Below are 14457 nucleotides of genomic sequence, written 5' to 3'. Positions count from 1 at the left end.
ATACGGCGGTAGATCCCGTGGGGGCCATGGCGGCCGCTCCAGCGGTGGATATGGCGGTTATCACGGCTAAAAATCACACCATATGCAACAGTAGACGTCTTCACATGCCGTGCGAATGTTTTATTTATCATGAACGTGATTCACTTCGAGGAATTCGGTCACCTTACATTGGTACTATTTTCAAGGTCTAAGTGTACGTGCTCGAGTCGCAAAACAATGAAGCTCAAATACAAAATGGAGAAATACCATGCCTTTTTCAACAGGAAGCTTGCAATGACAACTAATGATAAGGTTTTAAAACGGGTGCACTGACGTTCAGTCACTGTGATGCGGATGAAAGATGTCAGCATTACAGTCCCAAGGCGGAGAATGCAAGGACCACAACGCGAGCCTTAATTTGTCCAGACCGAGAAGGAACAATACACTGGAAATTACTTAAAAGAAAGCACATCCCTTATAAGAAGCGACGGTCGGTGACAGCAATGTAGGACACACAAAAGGATCTGTCCACTTTTGAGTTCAACTTAAAAAGGACGCAATGGAGGCTAGCGCTCAATTGGAATGCAACAACTCCTGTCGTATGTTCAGTGTTGATGCCACAAACATAGCTAGCGTGAACTTTTGACCAAAAGCAGTAGCGCACAGCCGTCACACAATATCCCGAATTCTAATCCACTGCGGGCAAAATCATCCATCAAACGCAGCCCAGTGTTCGTGTGGAGCCTACAGCTACCCCATCTACACTGGCCGGTAGGCCTGCGCTAGTGATGCTACACGGGCCCTTTTTGAGGCAACGGTTAACACTCGGAGTGAGCCGTAGAAGAGGCAGCCACAGAGGGCCGTAATGAGTCAACACCACGTCACTGGTGACCGCCTGTCGGGAACCTGGCAAATGTCTCTATCATGCATGGAAGAACATCCCACAATATACATTAATAGGAATCTATTATGATACATTGCATGAAATGGCGTGACTATTTTCAAGAGTAAGTATGACATGATCCACTCTGAACTGTCAGCGGAATCTCTCTCACCCCGCCCCTTCCCCCCAAGGAAGTTCACTACATCATAGTGTCAAAAGGCACTGGAACGTCTGTGAGGAAACAAAGTTCTATTCTGATACCACCTTGTGACTAAACAATGAAAGGATGGGCCTACAGAGACCTCCGGGCCCGGCACGGATTATTATACAGGATATCATTACCATGGTAGCAGGAAAGAAAAATCCCAAAAGAAGGCAGAAGTCAGATTCGAATTATCGCTGCCGAAAAAACAACGGGACGCATAACCTTTATTCAAAAACGTAAAACCGAGCATTTCGTTAATGCCGATGAAACTTTGCGCATCTCGCGTCTTGTAATGACCTTTTCCTTAAACTACATGGTATACAATCAGCAGATATAGCTACTACAGGGGCTCATTCATAGTGTGCTGGTGTCTGTTCACTGACGACAGTTGCAACAGCAATGATGTGCACAAATCATGCTGCGATGTTATATCACCATCATAGCTCACCTTAATCCCGGTTCATAACTCACAGGGTGGAATGGATCGGAAAATCACTACACTTCCCTGCATAAGAGACCCTCCATTCAGAGTGGTCCCACTGCGCTGGAAGACACGGGAATGGGTTGTGTTGCACCCAGCTCTTCCGTCTCGTTCAGGATGGGAGCCTGCCCAAATATTGGGGGAAAGGATTTTGAGAAAGCTTTTGTGTTCTATACATATGCTTCACATACACATTTTCCTCAGCCAAACTGTGACAATAATATGGCCTATCAAAATAATCGATACCTACGTGCTAAGCATTCAAAATATACCTAAATGAGCAGCGCTTTGGGGTCCAAACCAATGAGGTTGCAGTAACGTATGCTTTCTCTGGAAATTCCGAGATAGGCATCACACTGCCAAAGCAACACCAGTGGGTTTAGGTCAGAAATGTTCAAAAAACACCGTACACACGTTACCCAAAGAGCTGTATTTTTCACGTGCCAAACCTCTCTCAAGCTCCATCCCTATGGTTTAGGGCTGTAGCGAGCCATATTCTTGTGGACTTTCTTCATTTAACACGAAGGCTCTTCTCCGTCGACCATTGTACATAGGTTGATCGATCAAGCTGAGATCGATTGGCCATTTGTAGGATCATAAAAATGTCAAGCATGTCAGTTGGATTAGTCTTTGGTGTTTGCTCTTGTGGCCGACATCTGGCGTCCAAACCTCAGGCGTGTTCAGCTTGTAACCGCGCACTTAGTGCATGCCCCATCTCCACATCTGGTTCAACGTAAGAAGTTGCTTTTGTCGCTGTGGCTTCACGCCGACATTTAGACCCGACTTCAACCAGTGATGTGCAGCTTCCAAACAATTTACACACCCCACAGCCCGATATAAATTGAATGAAGTGGGGAGGGCCATACGTTTTGATCAAATGGTACTGCTGCCATCGATGGCTTCCAGACAGACTGCTTGCAACTTATCTACAAAATTCACCGCTTCACGTTCAGCCGTGCGTCTCTTATACTGAGAACTGAACCAACCGGCGATTGCTGGCTGCAGATATTCGCTTATACAACATGTAACAGTTGGGACGGGCCCAGGCATAATAACCTCATTATTCCAGCGAGACTCGCTCAGTCCGAGACTTCGCTTAGACAACATGACGTCGTTTCGATTTTCAAGTGTAGTGCATACCGACCATTTGACTGCGGTCCAGTGGCCAACACGGGTGAAAATGTGTTCATGTCGAGTCACCGTTACATGTTCCAACCGCAAAACGCCAGACAATAAACGAGTCCGGCCAAGCTCTGCCCTCGACAGGTTAGACACGCATGACATCCCCCCGCCCCCCCGGTCCGACCACGGCCGGCGGCATGGGCCTGTCAGCTTAAGCCCGGCCCGACTGCGGTTGGCGGCATCTCCGAAATACTGCGACTGAAATTCCAGAATGTGAAGCGAAGTGGCCTCTACACCAATAGCACGAACAACCCAGAAGATTTCGAAATAATGCGGTTATCTACTACAGGCTTCAAAAAAACATCATTTCAGTTGAGTCTTTCCTGTGTCACCTGACAGTGAAGACGGTTAAAACTGAGTGACGTTGCGACACAGAAACTGGTTGGATGGCTGCTAATCCAAATGATGGAGGAATTAACAAAGCTGGGAGTTCACTCCGCTGTAATCCATTCTAATTGTCATCATTACCATTGATCATCAATCATTATGTGCTTGGAAATATTAAAGCACGACATAAAAATCAACGACTATATTGAACACAGACCCCTGTCGATCCAAATATGCATGGCTTTTCGTAAGTGCACGACATTGGAGGCTGGTGATATACATTAGAAATCTACCCCAGTTAGCAAACCATAACTTACAAAATTTTACCATTCCACGCTAATGGTTGTCAAGACCATTGAAAAAAGAACGGAAAAGACGCATCTTACAACACACTTCTTTATCACATAGATCAGCACGGGGAAGTTTATGTGTGTTTATCCGTGTCTGTGTTTCAAATATCAATACATCTATAGATACATAACAAGAGGCAGTTCACCATCTAGGACGTTGAAGGTAACATCGAACCCTGAAACCCTGCGTATCGAACCAAGGAATGCTGAGCTCATCAGGAAATGCACGAGCAGCAATTGTAGGGACGATCTCGAAACTAACGCGATGATCCAGTATTGCACTGGAAGATAATATTTCCCGTCAAATATTTTCCCGCGTCAACGTACAGCAAAAGGCGTTTCATCTGATTCAACATGCGAAACACTGAAACCATCCGATTGAAAAAGCGAAGCTCTGAACATTTCTCGGGCAACTGCTATACCAACTGATGGGGAATATGCTCGAGTCCGGGCTTCAACCCAACATTATTAATTTCGAACTCTCTTAATACCATTGATCACTGTATCCATCGAAAAAGTGAACGACGACTTAACAATGACAACCAACAGCCAGCTTGAATATGGACCACTGTTCATTAAAAAAATAGCGCATTCTATGGCAAAATGGGATTTGAGGCCGGAACAATTCAAGTTATACATACCCCAGTGAAGCGAATAACGGGCTACAAAGCATCGCCTTTCGTAGCTGATGGTTGCTTAGATAGTTGTAAAAAAAAACAAAGACACGGCTTACTGAGCACTTTTGTGCTACACAAAAATTAACACGGCCAAGTTGCTGTTCGGTACACATTTTTGCACGAATCTAAGCTTGTCATCATTGCGTGCGTAGCAATTTGCTTCAAAATAGTAGTCACAATAGCTAACGCCACTAGTGGAAGTCGCCCTCCTCTGCATAGCGTTCCAGCGGCGGATATGGAGGTGGTTCTAGTGGTGGCTACGGAGGCGACTCAAGCGCTACGGTGGATATGGGAGTGGAATCCGTGGAGGCTACGGAGGCGGCTCTAGCAGTGGATATGGGGGTGGTTCCCGTTGAGGCTACTGAGGGAGTGGTAAGGGATTCTCCGGCGGCCACGGAGGAGGCGGTGGCCACGGTGGTGGATCCTACAGCTTTGTCTCCAGCAGTAAACATGGAGGCGGCTCCCGTGGAGGCTACGGAGGTGGTTCCAGCCGTGGGTATGGAGGTGGCCCCGGGGAGGCTACGGAGGTGGCTACAACGGTGGATCCCCTGGCGGCTGCGAAGGTGGTTCCAGCGGTAAATACAGCGGCTGATCCCGTGGAGGCCATGGCGGCCGCTCCAGTGGAGGATAAGGCGGATACCACGGCTGAAAACCATGTGCAAAAGTAGACGTCTTCACACGCAGTGCATATGTTGTACTTATGATGAAAGTAAATGGCTTCGAAGTAATTGGTCAGCTAACACCGCTACTACGATTTCCGAGGTCTAAGTGAACGTACTTGGGCTGAAAAACTAGTGAAGTGAAATGTACTACAAGCACATTGAAACCCGGTCCAACTTTACCCTTGCAATGGTGTGCAAATATCAAAAAGAGACATGTCATGCTTTGTTCAGCATGAACCTTCCAATGACAACCAATTATTCGGTTTTCAAATGGGTCCACGAACGTTCAGAGTCACTGTAATGCGGATGAAAGATGTCAGACGTCGCGTCATTGGTGACCGCCAGCCGGGGACCTACCTACTGTCGTCGCAATGTCAGTAATGCATGGAATAACATCTCGACGTATATAGGCAAGGAAAGGTAAGCATGGGAGACCAGACGAGCGGGGTGACCGTGGCCCGCGGTCTGTGCAGCACACTTGACCCTGGAACGCCGAGAGTGTGCGGAAGCTCAAGGAAGTCCGCCATGTCGCAGTGTCTAAAGCACTGGAACGTTTGTGATCAATATTCCATTATGATACCACCTTGGAAACCAAAATCGAAGGATGAGTCTACAGAGACCTACACGGCCCGGGACCCACTATTATGAAGGACATCATTACCACGGTACGAGGAACGGAAAATCCCACAACACAGCAGTAGTCAACTTTGAATTATCGCTGCCGAAAAAAACGGAACGTATCCCACTTATTGAAAAACGTAAAACTGAGCATTACGTTAATGACCATAAAACTTTGTGCATCTTGCATCTTGTAATGGCAATACGGCAATAACAAGTTACAAAGCATCGCCTTTTGTGGCTGATGGATGCTTACATCATTGAAAAAAGACGAAAGAAGGGTGCAGGTTGTTACACTTACTAACACTATATGGCTTACTATATAGCTATAGGTAGCCATACAGCTTACTGAACACTTTTGTACACCACAAATCAACACGGCCAAGTTGGTGCTGTAAATTATTTTTGCACGAATCTAAGCATCCCGTGCTTGAAAATGTACCACTTTGTTAACACAATAAATATCGTCACTAGTGGAAAATGCCCATTAAGTACCAGATAACATTATGTTCGAAGATAAAATTTCCAAATATCTAACGGAAAATGCACAACTTTGTATTGTGCCTTGCCAAATATATGTGAAACTTGAGGTATTCAGCAGCCCCTTTGGAACTTACATGCCCAAAAACTCAAAACCATGCGTCTACAAAACAGAGTTCTCTTTCCATATTTGATTGCCACGTTGTAAAATAACTGCACAAAATTGGTAGTAAAACGGCAAAACGAGCAAGGTATAACATCGCTGAGCTCCAGAAACTGTTTCCAACAACAACAAAAAAACACCACAAACACACAAACACACCTTTTGTTCGCTCAGACACAAGTTACGTTTATGAACCACCACCTTAAGGGTTAAAAACGTCTTACCCTATCAAGACCCAACACCTATCGATGCAACTCGGTCTTACCGAACAGTCAACAATACGACGACGAGCCTTCTATACGGAGTTAACCACTTCTGAATTGTTTTTATGCAATAAAAACTAAACTACAAGATGCATGTCCCGAAAGACCTATGCACTTAAGGTATACAATCCTCAAAGCGAAGACAGACACAACAGCAAAACATACAACACAGCATCATCTCCGACTGATTTCAAATGGCCCAATCGGATCATCATTAAGACAGTCACTGCTCATGTCTCCTGCACACGGTACCTAGCGACTGCAGGACCATTATCACCCAAAACCGGCACGATCCCAGCACAACATAGGAGACCAGATAAGCGGGGTGGCCGTGGCCCGCGGTCTGTGCAGCACACTTGACCCTGGAGCGCCGAGAGTGTGCGGAAAATCCGCGGGCGCACCAGTATAAAAGCAGCCACAACTCGCAACCCAACACAGTCGGCTGAGACAGCAACACTGACAGCAACCATGGCGATACTGGTCAGTGGAACGTGCCTACAGGCGATAAGACTAGTTTAACGAAAGAAAGAGTCTCTTAGGACTGCAATCAAAATGGTCTACGGGACAAGGCAGAAGCACACCTTTAGCACAACCACGGACAGCTAAGTGAAAACACGCCTTCTGGTGTAGCATCATAGGCTTGCGTTAGTCGGGACGTGCGCCGACAAAGTCATTCACACAGCTGCCGCGAAAACCCACGGTAGAGATGCCGATTTCCTGTTTGCATCTCATGTGTCGCATAATGTGTCGACTTGTAACGTGTCACTAATTGCCGACTCCCTGTTCCAGCGTGTTGTGATGTGCGCCGCGGCCCTGGTGGCCTTCACCTCTGCTGACCACGGAAGCGGAGGGGGTGGTAAGGGATTCTCCAGCGGCCACAGAGGAGGCGGTGGCCACGGTGGTGGATCCTTTAGCTTCGTTTCTAGCAGTAGACACGGAGGCGGAGGCTCACGTGGGAGCTACGGAGGTGGTACCAGCAGTGGATATGGAGGTGGCTCCAGTGGTGGCTACGGAGGTGGTTCCAGCGGTGGATATGGTGGTGGCTCCAGTGGAGGCTACGGAGGCGGTTCCAGCGGCGGATATGGAGGTGGCTCCAGTGGAGGCTACGGAGGCGGCTCCAGCGGTGGATATGGAGGCGGCTCCCGTGGAGGCTACGGAGGCGGATCCAGCGGCGGGTATGGAGGTGGTTTGAGCGGTGGATATGGGGGCGGCTCCAGTGGAGGCTACGGAGGCGGCTCCAGCGGTGGATATGGAGGCGGCTCCCGTGGAGGCTACGGAGGCGGATCCAGCGGTGGATATGCAGGTGGCTCACGTGGAGGCTACGGAGGTGGTTCCAGCGGCGGGTATGGAGGTGGTTCGAGCGGTGGATATGGGGGCGGCTCCAGTGGAGGCTACGGAGGTGGCTCCAGCGGTGGATACAGCAGCGGATCACGTGGAGGCTACGGAGGTGGCTCCAGCGGTGGATACGGCGGTAGATCCCGTGGGGGCTATGGCGGCCGCTCCAGCGGTGGATATGGCGCTTATCACGGCTAAAAACCACACCATATGCAACAGTAGACGTCTTCACATGCCGTGTGAATGTTTTATTTATAATGAACGTGATTCACTTCGAGGCATTCGGTCACCTTGCATTGGTACTATTTTCAAGGTCTAAGTGTACATGCTCGAGTCCCAAAACAATGAAGCTCAAATACAAAATGGAGAAATACCACGCCTTCTTCCACAGGAAGCTTGCAATGACAACTAATGATAAGGTTTTAAAACGGGTGCACTGACGTTCAGTCACTGCGATACGGATGAAATATGTCAGCATTGAAGTCCAAAGGCGGAGAATGCAAGGACCACAACGCGAGCCTTAATTTGTCCAGACCGACGAGGAACAATGCAATGGAAATTACTTAAAAGAAAGCACATCCCTTATAAGAAGCGACGGTCGGTGACAGCAATGTAGGACACACAAAAGGATCTGTCCACTTTTGAGTTTAACTTAAAAAGGACGCAATGGAGGCTAGCGCTCAATTGGAATGCAACAACTCCTGTGGTGTGTTCAGTGCTGATGCCACAAACATAGCTAGCGTGAACTTTGGACCAAAAGCAGTAGCGCACAGCCGTCACACAATATCCCGAATTCTAATCCACTGCGGGCAAAACCATCCACCAAACAAAGCCCAGTGTTCGTGTAGAGCCTACATCTACCCCATCTACACTGGCCAGTAGCCCTCCACTAGTGATGCTACACGGGCCCTTTTTGAGGCAACGGTTAACACTCGGAGTGAGCCGGAGAAGAGACAGCCACGGAGGGCCGTAATGGGCCGACGTCACGTCACTGGTCACCGCCTGCCGGGAACCTGGCAAATGTCTCTATCACGCATGGAAGAACATCCCACAATATACATTAATAGGAATCTATTATGATACATTGCATGAAATGGCGTGACTATTTTCGAGAGTAACTATGACATGATCCACTCTGAACTGTCAGCGGAATCTCTCTCACCCCGCCCCTTCCCCCCAAGGAAGTTCACTACATCATAGTGTCAAAAGGCACTGGAACGTCTGTGAGGAAACAAAGTTCTATTCTGATACCACCTTGTGACTTAACAATGGAAGGATGGATCTACAGAGACCTCTAGGGCTGGGCACGGATTATTATAAAGGATGTCATTACCATGGTAGCAGGAAAGAAAAATCCCAAAAGAAGGCAGAAGTCAGATTCGAATTATCGCTGCCGAAAAAAACAACGGGACGCATAACCCTTATTCAAAAACGTAAAACTGAGCATTTCGTTACTGCCGATGAAACTTCGCGCATCTCGCGTCCTGTAATGACATTTTCCTTAAACTACATGGTATACAATCAGCAGATATAGCTACTACAGGGGCTCATTCATAGTGTGTTGGTGTCTGTTCACTTACGACAGTTGCAACAGCAGTGATGTGCACAAATCATGCTGCGATGTTACATCACCATCATAGCTCACCTTAATCCCGGTTCATAACTCACAGGGTGGAATGGATCGGAAAATCACTACACTTCCCTGCATGAGAGACCCTCCATTCAGAGTGGTCCCACTGCGCTGTAAGACACGGGAATGGGTTGTGTTGCACCCAGCTCTTCCATCTCGTTCAGGATGGGAGCCTGCCCAAATATCGGGGGAAAGGATTTTGAGAAATCTTTTGTGTTCTATACATATGCTTCACATACACATTTTCCTCAGCCAAACTGTGACAATAATATGGCCTATCAAAATAATCGATACCTACGTGCTAAGCATTCAAAATATACCTAAGTGAGCAGCGCTTTGGGGTCCAAACCAATGAGGTTGCAGTAACGTATGCTTTCTGGCAATCGAGATAGCATCACTGCCAAAGCAACACCAGTGGTTTAGGTCAGAATGTTCAAAAAACACCGGTACACAAAGATCCGTATTTTTCACTGCCAAACCTCTCCCCAGCTCCATCCCTCTTGGTTTAGGCTGTAGCGCGCCATATTCGTGTGCGACTTCTCATTTAACACGAGCTACTTCTCCGTCGACCATTGGTACATCGGTCGATCGAATCAAGCTGACATCGAATGGCCATTTGTAACTGATACAATTGCTCACAGCATGCAGATGGCTTATCGTCTTTGGCCGCAATTGGGGCCGACATCTGGCGTAAATTCTTCCAACAACTTAGCGCATGTCGGTAGTCCATGCTTTGTAACAGGCGCACCTGACCTAGTGCATACATTGTCCCATCTTCATCAGTACGGTAATCCGTACTCTCTTCCGTCAAACGGCGTAAGAAGTTTGCTTTTGCGTCGCTGCTACGCTCCGCTGCCGACATTTAGGCCAGACTTCAACCAGTGATGTGCAGTTTCCAAACAATTTATACATTCCGCAGCCCGATACAAATTGAATGAAGTGAAGAGGGACATATATTTTGATCAAATGGTATTGCTGGCATCGATGGCTACCAGACAGCTTGTTCGCAACTTATCTACAAAAATCATGGCATCACTTTCAGCCATGCGTCTCTTATAGTAATGATTGGGCCAACCTGCGATTACTGGCTACAGATATTCGCTTATACAACACGTAACAGCTGGGCCGGGCCAAGTCATAATGAGCTCATTATTCCAGCAATACTCGGTCAGTCTGTGACTTTGCTCAAACAAACAGCATGCACGTCGTTTCGATTTCCAATTACGGTGCATACCGGCTATTTGACTGCGGTTTAGTGATCAAGACGAGTGAAAATGTGTTCATGGCTAGTAAGTGTTACACGTTCCAACCGCAAAACGACAAACACTAAACGAGTCTGGCCAAGCTCTGCCCTCAACAGGGCAGACACGCACGACATCTCCCCTCCCTCCCCCCAACCCCCGTTCGACTATGGCCAGCGGTATGGTCGTGTCCGCTTCAGGCCGGTCCGACCACGGCCGGTGGCATGGCCTTGTTGGCTTCAGCCTGCCGCGAAATTGGAGGGTCGAAAGTCTGCATTCAGTTCAGCCTGCCGCGAAATTGAAGGGCCCAAAGTCTGCATGCAGTCCAGGGCGAAAACGATTAAGGTGCTTCACAGCTTGTGTGCAGCTGATTCTGCACTGGCTGGCTTCCAGCCCTCACGACCTTGGCCTATGTATTTTGATCTATTCCCAACTACTTCAATATAATAAAGTCACAACTCCCACTTCAAAACATCATAGCAGCTACAGCTGGCAGCAGAAAAGAAAAAACACTGGCAGCATAATAGACTGTCGGGACAATACGTTGTTGTCTTGGTTACATCCTAACCCACGCACGTTGTTTGATTACAAGTTGTTTGCCTCCATTATTTTCTTAACTGCCTAGATACTGCTGTGTGGTTTTACAAACCACATAAAAACAATTTCAAAAGCATGCAGCACGTACGCTCAGCTGGAAACTACAAACAAGCATATCCAGCTTACCAATCTCACAACGTCGATTATGACGTCAAAAGGGACCTTGAACTACTTTTATGCATGACCACAAAAATATTGATCTTTCACTTAAACTGGACCAAACAGGAATGTTGACTGGACGTTCTCCACCATACACGTAGTGAAGTAACAGATCACTAAGCCACTGAGCGGCGTCATGAGAAATAGTAAGGTGTAACTGACTCATTAAATCGCCTTTGGGAGTCGTAAATGTTGCAAAGCTGCATCAAAAAGTCATGTGTCACTTTCAGCCTATGCATGGTGACCTTGACATTATGGCATGTCTACCGCATCACGTAGAGAAACAGGTTGCTAAAACATGGAAAATGTCTGTGCGCATTTGCAGCAAGCGGTCGAATGTTCGTAAAATGAGAATCGTACCACGTGTTCCGAATTTCTGTCCAATGATAATCCACGAAGCATAGCCAACCTGTAATAAAAAAAAAACAGCAGGACGCGGGAGAACACCTAAAACAAAGCAAAGATAACCTGTGCGTGCACCTGTAGCCACTGCGCAAATGTGATGAGATATTGATCATGGCCATTGTAAAACGTCCACGACCGAGTCCAACAGCCCGGTTGGTCCGAAATGGAGCAATGCGTTATGGCGTCACATTACAACGTACATGACAGCGGCCAACCAAAAAACTCTGTCTGACTCATCAGATAGGGTCGACGCAACATGGCCAGGTTCTGGTGGTCTGCGCAGCTCCAAGAATAGCGGCCTTCATTCATAACCTTCGATGTGTCGGCACGAGTGCCTTATTCGTTTCATAACATGCGTTTTTGTGGGCGTCGTTTTTCGTGAGTCGCGTTTATAGCTAAGGACAAAAACAATGGTCTATTACGCAGCAAAAGCTGAAAGACCGAATTGCGTGCAATGAATAACCCGGGACCCAGTTCACTCATGGAGAACACGACGATGTTTCCAAGAACCGATGGCTGACCAAACTGCCGCCGAGGAGCTTAGGAAAGGTCGCGTTTCCCGAACAGCAGCAGTTATATATATATATATATATATATATATATATATATAAATGTATATATATATAAATGTATATATATATAGTATATATATATATATATATATACAATGTTGTTACAACTGTATGAGGATAGCCTAAGTTTAGGAAACCATGCAGGTTGGGAAAACTATGCCTTCTGACATTTAAGTTCGGTGTATGTTTGATCACAACTACCTCATCCATTAAAACCCAACGTCTTGAAGTTAAACTATCACGACAGTGAATTCCCATGAAGTGAGCATATTTCGTTTCAGTACAATCGGTCATATTGAGCAGGTGCGGTACGGGTTATTGCGCCTGTCAGCGGGAGTTTATAAGATCACGTAGCTGACACAATTTAACTGGCATACATTCGTTTTTCAACTGGGCGAACACCACTTTAGATCGTGCCGGAATGGTGCACTTTGGAACAGATTTGTATAACTCATGTGAGATAGTGATAAAAAGCGCATTGTAGTATGCGATGGTATTCGCTTCACAGCGGGTGTCACAGACAAGTATAAAGCGGTAAGATAAGGTGTTGTTATAAGCCGCTTTTTATTTCGCAAAGCGAAAGAGGCGATCAAAGACGCACTCTCAAATGGTAGCTGGGCCCGGGACACCCGTATACACTACAGATAGACGCAATACGAATGAAAGCCATAGACTATCAAATGATTTTTTAAAAACCCGTAACACTCTCATCCTGAGCACAACTACATGGAAACATAAAAATTAGGGAAATTTGAATAAATGGATTCCTTAACGGTTACTTTTGGGCGTTTTTTTTTTTGCTTCTTTTTTATGGGTTTTCGGGTGCGCCAACTGCAGTGATCCTTTGGCGCCCAGCGCATCTTTTCATGATGGGAGACTAAGCATTACTAATAATAAACGGGTAGGCACTGTGCGAGATAATGGGCCACATCATAGACGCTTGGGCTAATCATAAACCTCCGCATGCTACGGCTTCCCGCTCGGCTAGCTTCTACTGTAACAGCACGACTGGTGTTAAACACACCGGTCCTACGAGGCTATCTGTACTGTCAGCCCTGGAACCGCGCAGCTCACTCAACGTCGTGCGGGCTTCCAGTTTTGCAACCAATTCACGACAGAACAAGTTCACATACCATGAAGTCGCGGGCATCACTGGTCTAAGTTGAGAGAACAGCAATAAAAATGAAGCAGCCACCTCCTTCACTGCCCAAACAGCGTTCGTAACAGGTGTGTCCCTTCCATGTTCTGTATCTCAAGAGGCTTTCTTAAACCACTTTCACCGATACTGTCGGCTGCTCTCGTGCAAAAGACATCCAGCTACATCCAACGGTTCGTGGCCTGGAGAACAACTATCTCGCTTTTTGGAGAGGGGAGATGAGACAGGAGGGAGGAGGGGGAGAGAGGGAGAGGCAGAGAGAGAGAGGGGGGCATCATTCGGATAAGGGAGCAGGTGTTGTCTTCGGCAGCTTGCGAGAGGAACTGACCTGTGGTTGAGTACCGGAAGTTCTGCACGAACTTCAGACACTCCTCTAAGCCCGCGAAGATGGTGAACTCCCCGTGGAACGGGTTCTTGCGGAAGAACAAGTTGAACACGGCATGTTCCTTAGTCTTCCCCGCTTTCCAGTACGCGTACGCCATGGTGATTTGGTAAAGATCTGAAATTCGAACGAGAGATCAGAATAGCAATGTCATCGATAGGGGCACACAGGGCATTTACGTATCCTACATACATCATAATTTGCACATATACACCAGTCATGGTTGCCAGCATGGTCGTGTGTAATTAGTTGTGTGTGTACAGAACGCGAGTGCAAGGCGGCCGGAAAAGCACTACAACGCGACTCGATCGCCACTCGATCACATCCCACACCTGTCTCACTTCGCACATACAATAGCAGGACCATGCACGCCCAGGCGTGACACCCGTTGCATCACGGGGGTTAGCCAGTGCGGCAGTACGGACCCAACGCACATCTACATCCTGATGTTGATGACCTGATGCAAGTCACCAACTGTGTCCACTTCAAGGGCGCCGCTTCAAGCTCGTCACGCCAGGCGCACGCAAACGACGGAACATAGAGTGAAAGCTCGCGGGTACCAACGGAAGACGCGTGTCCCTGTTTTAATGCTTAACGCAGTCACACTGGCGGCAGCTTGCGAGCAGAGATAACGATTTAAGTGGAAATAAAAGCTGAATGACCGTGGGAGCCATCGCCTCAAATGCAAGGCAGACAGTGCTCTGGTTTCC

At 47.4% G+C, this 14457-nt stretch overlaps 1 protein-coding gene across 2 annotated transcripts in view; it reads right to left on the bottom strand.

Moving 5' to 3' along the window:
- The window catches only part of Naprt (nicotinate phosphoribosyltransferase), a 92657-nt gene extending 78774 nt beyond the window's left edge, over positions 1 to 13883 (bottom strand). For both annotated transcript variants that reach the window (XM_037225564.1, XM_037225565.1), the window contains exon 1: positions 13694 to 13883. In XM_037225564.1, coding sequence (XP_037081459.1) covers positions 13694 to 13847 — 154 coding nt within the window. In that variant the 5' untranslated portion in view covers positions 13848 to 13883. The remainder of the gene's footprint in view (positions 1 to 13693) is intronic.
- Between the last annotated feature and the right edge of the window lie 574 nt (positions 13884 to 14457).

This window comes from Pollicipes pollicipes, unplaced genomic scaffold, assembly GCF_011947565.3.
Source record: "Pollicipes pollicipes isolate AB1234 unplaced genomic scaffold, Ppol_2.1 Scaffold_5724;HRSCAF=6776_pilon_pilon_pilon, whole genome shotgun sequence".
Lineage (NCBI taxonomy): Eukaryota > Metazoa > Arthropoda > Thecostraca > Pollicipedomorpha > Pollicipedidae > Pollicipes > Pollicipes pollicipes.
This window is presented reverse-complemented; position numbering and strand designations above follow the sequence as displayed.